The 12,155-nt window shown below is 40.6% G+C and overlaps 1 protein-coding gene across 1 annotated transcript in view; it reads right to left on the reverse strand.

The window, feature by feature from the left end:
• Positions 1-1,455: 1,455 nt before the first annotated feature.
• The window catches only part of GALNT9 (polypeptide N-acetylgalactosaminyltransferase 9), a 157,912-nt gene continuing 147,212 nt past the window's right edge, over positions 1,456-12,155 (reverse strand). The window contains exons 9-11 of the mRNA XM_075718751.1: positions 10,678-10,773; positions 2,363-2,530; positions 1,456-1,602 (exon numbers count right to left, since the gene is read on the reverse strand). Of these exons, the coding sequence (XP_075574866.1) occupies positions 1,456-1,602; positions 2,363-2,530; positions 10,678-10,773 (411 nt within the window). The remainder of the gene's footprint in view (positions 1,603-2,362; positions 2,531-10,677; positions 10,774-12,155) is intronic.

Raw genomic sequence — 12,155 nt, forward strand, 5'->3', positions numbered from 1 at the left:
TACCATCTCTGTCTCTCCTTCAGTATGACTGAATTGTCTGTAATGAAAAGCTGTCTGCCATGGACCCACATCTAAAGCCTGCTGACATTGACAGTGGTCATCAGCTTTGACAGCCTTTTGGATATGGCCTTGTCGTTGCTCTGGCTCCCTGTGCACAGACACTGCATGAACCACTGGATACGTTATTAAATTCAGGTTCACAAAGATGCTGTCAACAGGTCAACTACAGTAAAATATTTATATTTCAGAGTAACAGTACTTATGTATGCTGCCTAGTTCGTTCTTGCTCTCATTTGCCCTCTTATCACTAGTTTTTTTGTTTGTTTTTCAAACACTGAGAAGACTTTGTCGGTTTGTTCAGGAAATTTGTCTAGACAGTGCTCACAAAGCGTATTTGCTCACATTTGACATTTTCACAGGATGGGTAACAAAATGGAAGATTCAAGTTGTTAAATTCCACAGATGGCACCTAACTCAGTCAACTTATTTTCAGAAGTAATGAGTATCCAGCTTCCAGGCAGTTTCTGGAACAACGCAACAGTGCACCTGCGTGTACAGCACTGCAGGATGGGAGCCTTGCACTTACGTACTCAGGGTTGTGGGCCAACTGAGACCACTAGAACTTCATCCATCGACTAGGACATTTACTGCCTCGAAAGAGTTAAATACGCAACTGCTATATTGTGATGCCTTTACAGTCAAGAAATGTAAAATGTGGCAATATAATGGAGCATGTGGCTGTTTTACCTATTCAACATTTACCTGTGTCTAACTAGAAGAGGTCTCTAAAATGCTGCTTTTTAGCAGCTTGAAGGTTGAGAACCACCTGTAAACATTTGTGGAACAGTCTCTTACCAGAAATAGAGACTCCTAAACAATCAACCTTGGAATTTATCATATATTATATTTCCAGTGTTATTTACAGATCTTGTTTAGTACAATGAACCAGACATGCTGAAAAGGTAGGATTTTTTCCAGTCCCCTTTTGTATGAAGTACAATAAAAAAGGCACATGATTATTCACCACAGGAGTTGTGCACCAGTCATTAACTTAAAGCTAAAAAGCTACCCATCAGAGAACTCTCTTTATGAGGCAGTATTGAGATCTCTCCTTTCAACTCATCATAGAAACACCCGTCTATTAAGTCCTCGAGGAGAGCTTAAGGAACCCAGTTTTCTGATGCGTTCTGATCTTCACAAGATTTCCAAATCAACAGAAAACTCTTGTTAAGCTTCCCAGGTCATCTACCGGAGCAAGAAAGAGTCAAACAGGGCATGTATGTGTCTGCTTTTCTTGTTCTTATTCTTCTTTTTTGCGTTTGAATGCCCAACTGTGGAGGACTCTTGAGAGCCAAGTCCCGTTCAAACTAATTTGCTTTAAGACAAATGCCTTGCAAGATATGGCACACTGAGCAATGGACAACGGCAGGAGAGGCAGCTTCTCAGCCCCAGCAGTCAATGTCGACCATGTTTTATCCAGTTTCTAATCATCCATTTTTGCCCCGAGCACCTTTGTACAACTAATCTGAGCCCAAAATTTGCATCCTTTGACATTTCCACTTCTAGACAACGGCCAGTGTCTCTGCTGATGATTGGGCCATTCTGAGAAAAAAGAAAAAAGGAAAAAAAAAAAGAAAAAAGAAAAGAAGGATTAGAAGAAGGCATAAAAAAGGTGAAAAGACTAGAAGAAAAATAGTGCTAGATCTGTAAATCCCTAGAAAGCACTATAAAATATCTGGAAAGTTCTGTATATATCAAGTGACAGAAAGCCCTATAAAGTGCCAGAAATACCTAGGAGAAGCTAGATAATCCATACAAAGTGCCAAAACAATTCCTTGATAATTCTAGATTTAGGAATTGCTAGAAAATTCCCCAGAAATCACTAGAAAACTCTCTTAAAAGCACTAGAGAATCCCTACAGGCCCCAAGATACAGGAAATCCCAGAAACTGTCAGAATGCCTTCAAACATCCTAAAAATTATTTGAAAGCTCTAGATCAAAAATTCCTAGAAAGATGCTGGGAAAATCCTAGAAAGGTTCTAGAAACAAAAATTCCTAGACACTCCAAAAAAAAAAAAAAAATTACAAGTTTGTTCTTGACGATCACTACAGAAATTGAGAATATTCCAACAAAGGATATCTAAAAATTCCTAGAAAGCATAACCCCAAATTCCTTGTAATAATGTAAGAAAATTCCTGGATAGCACATGACCTATGGAAAATGTATCCAACTACTTCTAGAAGGCATAAGGGGGGATTCCTAGGACAGTCCTCTAAAGATCTCCTTGTTTTTCATTCAGTATCCTCTAGAGCAGCATTCCTCTCCAATTATCTCTGCAAGGCTCCCTGAGCTCTTCCGTACCTGTGTGAAATCCCAGAACCTCTGTGCTGGCCTCAGGACATCTTCGCACTTCTTCAGAGTCGGCGTCCTGCCCTTCCCGTCGTCAACGAGGCATTTGGAGTCGGGCAGGAAGGCGGTGGAGCCCAGCGGCCCCAGCTGCAGGACGCCTTCCGAGCTGTAGCGGACGAGCTGGAGAAAAAAGGAAAGGGAAGACTTGAACCGCAGCCCCAGGGACCCCAGCGACGGGACACAAAGCCGACCTGAGGCTGCCATCCCTCCCGGCTTCTGCCCCAAATCCTGGGGACGAGTCCTTCGTCCTGCTGCGCGTTGGGACCTTCCCGGTCTGGCACGCACTGCTCAAGGGCAAAGCCTGGGAAACTTGTTTTACCAGCGCAGGGTCTCTTGTAGGAGATGACATTCCCTCCTTTCACACCTCTGCTCCCCACCATTCCCTACCCGCTACTTCACTGTAAAAGGGCAATCAAGAAAGTGAAGTAATCAATATGTAAATCATACCCACTCGGCAGGAACTGATTTAACAAGGACACAATGTCAATTTGCCGTGCAATTTGTTCCTAAGAGCTCTGTTAGAGGCTATTGATAGCAACAAGTCTAATTAGTTTTTGTAAATAAATGTTACTGGAAAAAAATCCAACCATGCAACCGGTATCGAAAAATATGAGAGGAAAAAAGAAATCATGAAGGAAACAGCAGCAAATTTGCTAACATATGCTTCAGGCCCACATAATAAAGAAACACACTCTGATATTTCAGTTTTGTGTCAGGCTTAACTGTTCTGCAATTTAGTGATGTGGTAAATGCTACTGGCTGTAATTAGAGGCTTCAGGTGGGGGCCATTTATTATTTTAGAGGGGGGGGTTTAAATAAAAAAACTGAAGCAGGCATAGTCATTCATGTTAATTTTTACAGGAGTGTAATTTTTTTTTTTTAACCTTCTATTTTAAGCAATGATTTCACTTGCCTCAAGTCATTCACAGTAAAATGGCCCTCAATGAAAAAAAAATCCATATGTAGAAGGCGAGGTAAAAAAATTGGTCTCTTGTAGTCTCAGTGTGCCAGAATATTATTACATTATTATATTATTACATTAATATTGGACCAAGGGAAAATATTTGAAGACATAAAGAGTATCTGTAGATGGCTCTTGTTGATCAGGCCTAATTGTCGCAATACAAACCCGTGATGGAAGAGAACTGTTTTGCTGCGGTCGCAGCAGCCTTGCTGTGTAAGCAGAGGGTGGCTGCCCGTTCGCCTTCTCACGCTGCTACGTTTTGGGCCAGAGAGGAGGTGACACTGCTCCTTCTCCGAGCCCTACGAGCTCGCCGGGACGGCGCAACCTCCTGCACGGCATGCGTGGGAAGGGACGCAGCCGGCGCGGAGCCCGCAGGCTCCTTGGGAGAGCAGGCAGCGGACGTAAGCCCACAGCTCAAGGCACTGGGGGAAGCAAAAGCTTTTCCTAGGGACACACTGGGGACCTTGAGAAGTTTCTTACAACCCAAGAAGCCACTGAAGAACTGCTGGATGACAGCAGGCCTGAAGAACCCAATCTTGATGAAGGAAGGTTGATTTCAAGCTCTCTATTCTGCCTCTTCCGGATCTGATTTTCCTCTACTGCGATTTGTTTCAATCTGTGTTCCAGTAAAGCCTCAAAGCCTTGAGGGTGGTTTTAGGATGCTCATTTAGAGGGAAAAAGGGCTCTGTTAGCTCACTTTATAAGTCATTGCACTGAGATAACGATGATAGCGATGGAGTCCTCATTTATACGTTGCAAAAATTAATAAGTAACCCCCTTACGTACTCCTACTTCCTAGACAGTTGAGGGAGAGCCTATCGAGGGAGATTTCAAAGCTCATTAAAGCAAAAATGCACAATGTTAATTTGGCAGCAGGCCAATACGTCAAATCAGACGTATCTGCTTCTCACTTCTTCCGTGTTTAAATCCAGGGTCATTACACCAGCATAATATTTTGCCCTTCTTACCCTAGAAGTAGTCAAGTGCAGCACCCAGGCGCCAAAAGACTGCAAAATGGAGTCAGCTGCATGGCTTGTATGCTGCGAGGCAGGATGCTGCAGGGTGAAGAAGGTCTGAGCCACCGAAGAAATGCAATTATCACCCAGGAAATTCACTGCCTGTCTGGTCTTATTGCTGTTATATGGCTGAAATTACTTAACAAGAAAGGGAAGGAAGGTCAGAAGTGCCTGCCATTTATTGGATGCTACTGACCAGTGCATGAGATATCATTAAGAGTCAATCAAAAAATCTCAAATTAGAGTCTAGCTTTCTACCGCCATCCTTATTAACCTCAGAAGAATCATGCTGTGAATAATCATATCTTGCTGGTGGCAAAAAGAGCATGGACTACTTGCTCCCAGACCAGATACCCTCTGACAAACTCTGCGTTCATTTTCCCACCTGCCACTTCTGTCTGGAGCAACCATGTGAAGCGCAGAGCTAGAACAGAGCCTACGTAGAAAGCAGAGGGATAGCCACACGAGGATTCTCCTTGGTATGAACAATGTCATTGTCGAGGCACTGTCTATACACACTAAATCAAGACACTTTTTTTTTTTTTTTGCCTTTCACTATAAGGATAGAGGGGACATATGTAAAAGAAGCTCAAGCAAGCCAAGTGATTCAAAATATGAATGGATTGTCAGCTCAGACAAATTAATTTCACACTTCTTATATCTAATGGGTACTCAGCAGAGTGCAAATGAACTGCAGGCATGGCTGAAAATTACACTGACTGGGAAATGTGTTCATCTTGCAGTCTTTATTATACCTTTCTAGGTCCCAAAATACCACCTAGCAACCTGGTTGGCTTTGCCTTATCTAGATAATCAGAACTGCTGTTTATAGTGGGCTACCTGCTCTGTATGTAGTATAGGATCCATTTTCCCTCTGGTTTAAGATGAGCAGCATGTTCTGTACCGATATTAAAACGGTCTGAAATATTCTTTGTCTTTATAATCTCAATAGCCAGAATTGCATGTGCTCTGCATCGCAGTAGCCATGTACTTGGGAAAGACAATGTTATACAGAAGCCTGTCAAAGCAGAAAGTACCATTTCTGCTTAGGCATTAGAAGTGGAAGATACAGTAAATCTATTAAACTATCTCCAATATTGAAAGTGGCAGTTGCGTGACAGCTCAACAGAATTGGAGATGGCTCAGTGCAGGAAACCGGTATCTATACAATGACAAGACAAATGGAATATCATGGGCTTAATTTTCCTGAGTCTGTACTTCCTGCCAAGAGTTCCAACAGTCATAAAAACTTAGGCTCATCCTAAAATAAAATAAAATTCTAAAAAAAACCCACCCACAAACAATTATCTCAGCTTAGACCACATTACATAGTAAAGTTTTAGTGCCTGCTTCTGCAAAATCAGACCAGAAATTAAGGTTCAAGAAACTACTGTACAATTAATAATGTCTCCCTCCAAAGACTTCCTATCATAACTGCCTAGAGACAACATAAACTCTGAAAATAAAGTAAGCATTAAAGTTGCTTATTACTGTAGACTAGAAAACAGGAACTGGGATAGAGAGTCAACGAAACAGTGAAAATTATACCTGCTGTGTTCAAATTCGATCTTGAGTACCACCACCATACTGAAAAAGAAATAACCTCTGCATTTGCATTAGAGCTGTGGGCATGATATATCATGCCAAATCCACTCCCAATGCCAACGAACCAAAATCAAACGACAAAGTCCCCTTGATTAAGGGATATTCAATCCCATTCATAAAAAAAAGAGTCTGTGCAAGTCTTGATGGGCTGAGAGCCTTACGTATCCACATACTCCCATTGCAAACTGCAGAACAGAAACAGTTTTATACATCACAAGAGGATGGACCTTTGCTCAGTTTTTCTCTTTCATCTGAGAAGAGCTGAAGGATCCACACAAACGACATTGAAGCTAAGTGCTCTATTAAATACTCCAAGATCTAATCCCGATGCTATCTGCTGTACCTATGATTACATAGGATACTTTTCCCTTCAACATGCAGAAATCTGTGCAGAATGGAAGAAATGTCACAGCTTGTTTATCAAAGCCACCATATCCAGTTCAAAAATAGCGAGCAGCGCTGCCTGTGGAAGGTCATCCTCCGGGAGCATCAACGTGATAAGTAAATGCCAGCTTTTAATTGAAGAATTTGACTTCAGAAAATCCATTCCTGCTAATTTCCACTCAAGTGAGAAAAAGCAAAATAACAACACGCAATTGTTTGTAGGAGACAGTTACATGGGTAGGTCCCGTAGCTTTCCACACCAAATTTAACCCCTCTGTCTTCCCTCTCTTTCACTCGTGTTCTCCAAGAAAAAAAGAAATCTTTAATAATCCTTCAGCCCTGCAAGTTGAGTTGTGAGCTGACAGAAATCGAAACAGTGAGCTATTCAGGAGTCCGAATACCTTAAATCTCCAGAATACATGTCACCATAAGACAAATGGATCACAAAAGAAACAATTACCAAACTCCCAGGTTTGTTACAGAATCTCACCCACCACTTCCTGCAAGTTAAGAAACTACCTTTTCATCCACCCTGCTCTAAGCGATCAGACCTGCTACCCGGCATGCAGCTCTGGAAAGCCATAGCTCTACCAAGCAAAATGTTAAATATCTGCCCTCAAGCAACAGTTTAAGCGAAGCCTTTCATCTCCTCTTACTCCATCTGTTTGCGTAGCTGCGAGCTCCAGGAATCCGAATGTTGAGATCTCCCGTCTTTCTGCTTGATCTCGATGCCAAGGGAGTTCTCGCTTTCACAGGCGCAGTGCCTCCTCTTTTTCTTGGTGTGAAGAGGGAAGAGAGGAGGGCGGAGAAGGAGGCTGTTCACCAGGGCCCTTCTATCCCTGGATGCCATTTTGTTAACTTCTCCTCTTCTTTCACATACCATATAATCAGCTCCACATCACAGCGTTCAAGGCAGACTCGGAGACAGTGAATATTTCCACTGAGGCTGTATAAGTGTGCTCAGATAGTTCAAAACCTGAGTGTCCTATAACCATTCTAAGAAGCTTCCAGAACAAAACGTTCCACTTCTGAGGGATTGTGTCGTATGTCTGTCCCCTCCCCCCCGCCTTTTTTTTTTTTTTTAATTTGTTTTACAACAAAAGGGTATTATGCAGTGCTGTAGAACCAATGGGCTTTACAGGTGATCGTACAAGACAAGCCACATCCAGAGGCAAGGCAGTTCAAGACCCCCAATATATTGCTTTGTTGCTGAATTTTCTCCAGCCCTGTTGCTCTCCCAGCAGCATTTGCAAACCTTTTTACCCAAAAGGGATTAGAGTCAAACTGCAGATCTAATGAACACATATAAAAATGACACTACTTTTCTGTAAAGTGAATTTTAGAAATCAACTTAGAGTGATGCAAAACCTTGCCTGGATATTCCTAACTGTGAGCTTACACTGACTTAGCTCGAGTCAAATTCATTAAGCTAACCTGATGTAAACTCAGGCTGAATGCATTCCAGAGCACCCATAAAAGACCTTGTCCCTGTTTGAATAAAGGCATTTAAAAGCTGATGTCATCAAAAAGATGTGGTTTATCATAGTAAAAACTGATCTTGAGAATACACATAGGGAAAGGCATTTTGTTCCTGGAGCAGTAACGGTGGAGTGGTTTTATTTTTCACTGGTAATGCAGGACAACACCAGAGGTGTGCAACGTGCAAGGGAAACAGAAGGGTAAGAAGTAGAAGAAAAGAACATTTTATCACAGATGAACAGTAATCTTATTCCTACCTCAGCTTTCTTTAAACACTTGACTGACTTCTGTTGGTTTCCGTGGAACCGTGCATATACTAAAATCACTGGTAATTTGCTTGTCAGAATTGAAGGGTATGAACAACAAACTAGCCTGCAGCTGAATAGCGAGAGGCTTTCACACCAGTAGGATGCATCAAGCACCAATGATAACCTAAACTGGTGAAAATGAATTCCATGCTTATATTCATTTATATTCAGTAGCCATGTACAACTAACCCAAATCTCAGCTCAGTAGGGGTATTTTATGCCCTATGCTGGAGATGAAAAATGTCAGAAACTGAAAGCTAAATGTAACAGACAACTATGCTCACCCAGGCTGATTAGAAGAGGGGCTTTAAAAATGTTTATTTAATATATTAAAACACTTGCTGTCAACACCTTTCATGCTATATGCTTGAATATCCTTGATTAGGGTTTGTGCAGCTGTGGTTCTCATACTGAATTAATTTTGTAAATTGTGGTGAGATGATAGGAGTTTTCCAGCTGTGTAATCATTAATTAACTTGGCTGCATTTGAGTGGCTCCAACCTATGCTTGTCTGTGAAATACTCAACTTAGATAAAACATCACCTCTGCCTTCTGCTTGGTGTTTCTTACAGAATGAAAACTTTTGTCCTTTTTTCCTTTTTTTTTTTTTAAAAAAAAAAAAGGAAATTAAAAGTGCTGCAGGGTGATTTGGTAGATTAACTTTTTGCCTTTCCCATACTTTTATAATTCTCACACACAGGGGATGCTTTGGATTTTAAGGGTTTGGGAAGAATGACTTTCTATGCGTTTATACAATGCTAGCCACAAAAGGACTCTAGCTTGTGGCTGTCATGTAAGGTCTAAACCCAGCTCTTCAGGCTTTTCCAGAAAATTCACGTAGACAGGATACTGAAGACCTGTAGTAGAAGCGAGCCAGAGGAGATTTCACTGGTCACTACCCGACTTCAACTTCTTGGGCAGTAAATACTTTGTGTATTGTTATTTGCACCTGAGAAGAGCTGCCCAGCGTCTAGTCTAGGGCCCGCAATTCAAAAGGCATCATCTACTAGGCAACGTATTTACATCTTACTAAAAGGAAAATGACCTGTTCCTTAATGGAAAAAATTAGTCAGAGCTGGATGCTGAGAGGTGAGCTACTTTATGCCCGAAAATTTACAAGAGTTAGTCAGGAGAAGCTGGACACATTGTACTTCCTTTCAAATAAATTCACAGTAACTTATGCCCTCATCTATCTTCTTCTTCTGGAAGTCAAAGCATATTCTATGAAACAGGAGTCATGGAGACAAATAAGTAGGTTAAGGACTTAAATTGCAAAATAAATTACAGTCAGAACCATTTCTTTTGTTATTCTTCTCAATGCTAGCACGACGATAGGAGATTAGATGTTACAAAAGGACTTCCTGGAAGGACTTAAATTCGCAACTTTCTAGTCAGAATTCGAATGGAGCAAGAGACTGGACTCTCTGTGAGTACCTTGACATCTCTAACTAGAGTCTTCTTGAAAAGCTCATTTACATCTAATTAAGCAACACTGTTTTGTTACCTTACTCAAAAGCTGTTCCTTCCACCTCTACTAGGAAAGTGTCAGTCAAGTGTTCCGTAACGATCCTGCCAAAGGTGGACGTTTTGTCAGTAGGAATTACTGTCTATCTCACTTGGCTCTAATAAGGTATGACTCTTCACCAACTTGCAATTAAGCAGGCAATATTTATATTTTGCAACTCTTGTTATGCCTCCACAGTGATGTATGAGCCAGGACTCCAAATCAATATATGTATGACTGAATTTCAGATAATTGTTAAGTCTGTGATAAGGTCAGAGTTTATTTATGCATGACTGTGTTCATTAATGTAGTTTTGATTCAGATGGTACTTCAAAAGAAACTAGGATTACATTTCAGAAGAAGCTCAAGTCCTGGATTTAAATAATATCCAACTTGTATTTAAAAAACAAGTAACATCACTATGAGCATGGAAAGAAGAAATGTCATTTTAAAATCTCCAGACATCTGTAAGAGAATAATAATATGCACAGGGACTGACAAAAAAAGAAATCTTCTATTTTAGAAAAGTATTAAAAGATATTCTTAATTCCCTTTGAAGTTGATGTTAAATATGTGCTTAACTTTTTGCCTACTTGGGGAACCACATCAGCATCTTGCTAAATCATTTCTGCATAGGAGCCTATTGGACCAACGAACAGTTAATTTAAAGAGGTACTATTCCTAGAAGAAATAAAGTCAAAATGAGAAGAGCCCTTCACTCAAACAAGCTGTCTAAATTCATTAATCTTCAGCGGATCGCTCCATTATTAAAACAAATTATCATGATTCTTCTGCTTTCCTCGCTGGCATCTTGAATGTATAGATTCACATGCTGAAGAACCTCGGAAAGGGCACCCAAAAAGACTGGAGTAAAGCCACATATTTTCCTCTGCAACTCAGGAGCATACTGCCAAACTCAACTCAAATGCACCAAATTACGTATTGTTTCTTCTGAAAATTCTTTAAGTCAAAGGTTTCTCATTAATTATGGGATTTTAACCATTTACCTGAGAGGACATTCCATGGCATGGGTAAAGAATTGCTTTGTCATCCTCTTCGGCTCCCTGGTCTAAGCAGTAGCCACTAGCTTTGCTGTTACGCACCTATAATGGGATCAGAAAGAAACCAGTTGTGTTAGAAATTAATCTGTACGATGCAAACCCAATCTACCTAAATCTCAGCTGCACTACAGCTCTTGAAACAACCAGTATGTAAAACCGTTCTTCTCTGAGAAACACATGCTTATTCTCCAGGTATGACAGGACACCAATAGTGAATTTGCTCCAGGAAAAGACATGAGTTGGACACCCTGCTGTCTTTACAGACCTTGGGTCAGAGTTATACTTTCAGCAATTATTCAAGGATCGAAACCCCATAAAATTCACTCCAAGAAACCCAGGCCAAATTTTGCTCCAAATTACCCTTGTGTAAATACAAATTTTGACCATATATGTTAAGAATGTGACTTAAACCAAACAGCACAGGAACTACCCAGGATTGGTATGGGATGTGGCACCCTTTTATTTGCTCCTACTGCATATATAAAAACAAAAAAGCATATGGAACAGTTCTATTTGAATTGAGAATACAGTATAAGGTTACGTACTGAAGTGATGTAAAGCACATTATTGTGAAAGGATACAGCAATGATGACCAGCGTTGGAAGGCTTTCAATATATTTAAAGTTTGGGTTCAGAGAACCAACCAAGTCAAAAATTCATGTGCCTCCCCAGACAAGGAAAGTTTACAAGTCTATAAAGCTGGGCTGGAGCTCTTGTAAAATTTCAGGCCTTTCTTTCTCTTCAGGCTAGAAGTGTTACACTCATATTTTGGGCATAGAAAAATTTTACAGGTATCTTAAGAGGTTATTTAGACAGACATTTTGAAACAGTCAACAGGTCAGTTTTGGTTTAGGCTGTGAGCAATTTGTCTGGCCACCCCCATAATATAGAAATAGCTGCTGCATGAGGTGTCAGAAAAATCGGTACATAATCCTTCATATTATAGTGCATGAGCATAACAGGGATCGGATAAAGGGTCTCACCAACAGTTAAATTTCAGGAGGTTAATTTTATGACTCAAGCACTATAAAGGCTAAAGAAAATGAAGACGGCTTTATGACACGGCTTTAAAAAATGTGAATTGAGTCACTAGGAAATATATTTTTATTACTGTTTCAATCCGTTTCACATCTACTCAATACATTCACTTTCCTTTAAACCTGCTAAAATCCAGACATCTTTTCCTCCAGGAAAATAACCAGAAGAGAAGGTGTTTAGTAACAAGCTTGATGTCACTTAGGATGAAGGCTCCAGTTTTTTCGTTACGGGCATGTAAGACTGAAAGGGAGCTATGCCAGTTTATGCTACCTAAATAGCTTGTGTGGCTCCATTTTATTATAAATTTTAATGAATTAGATACTTGCATCACTGAACTTCCTGTCTGACTCAAGAACCTTCATGCGACCACTCAACAGAAGCAAACT

This window comes from Pelecanus crispus, chromosome 11, assembly GCF_030463565.1.
Source record: "Pelecanus crispus isolate bPelCri1 chromosome 11, bPelCri1.pri, whole genome shotgun sequence".
NCBI classification, from domain to species: domain Eukaryota; kingdom Metazoa; phylum Chordata; class Aves; order Pelecaniformes; family Pelecanidae; genus Pelecanus; species Pelecanus crispus.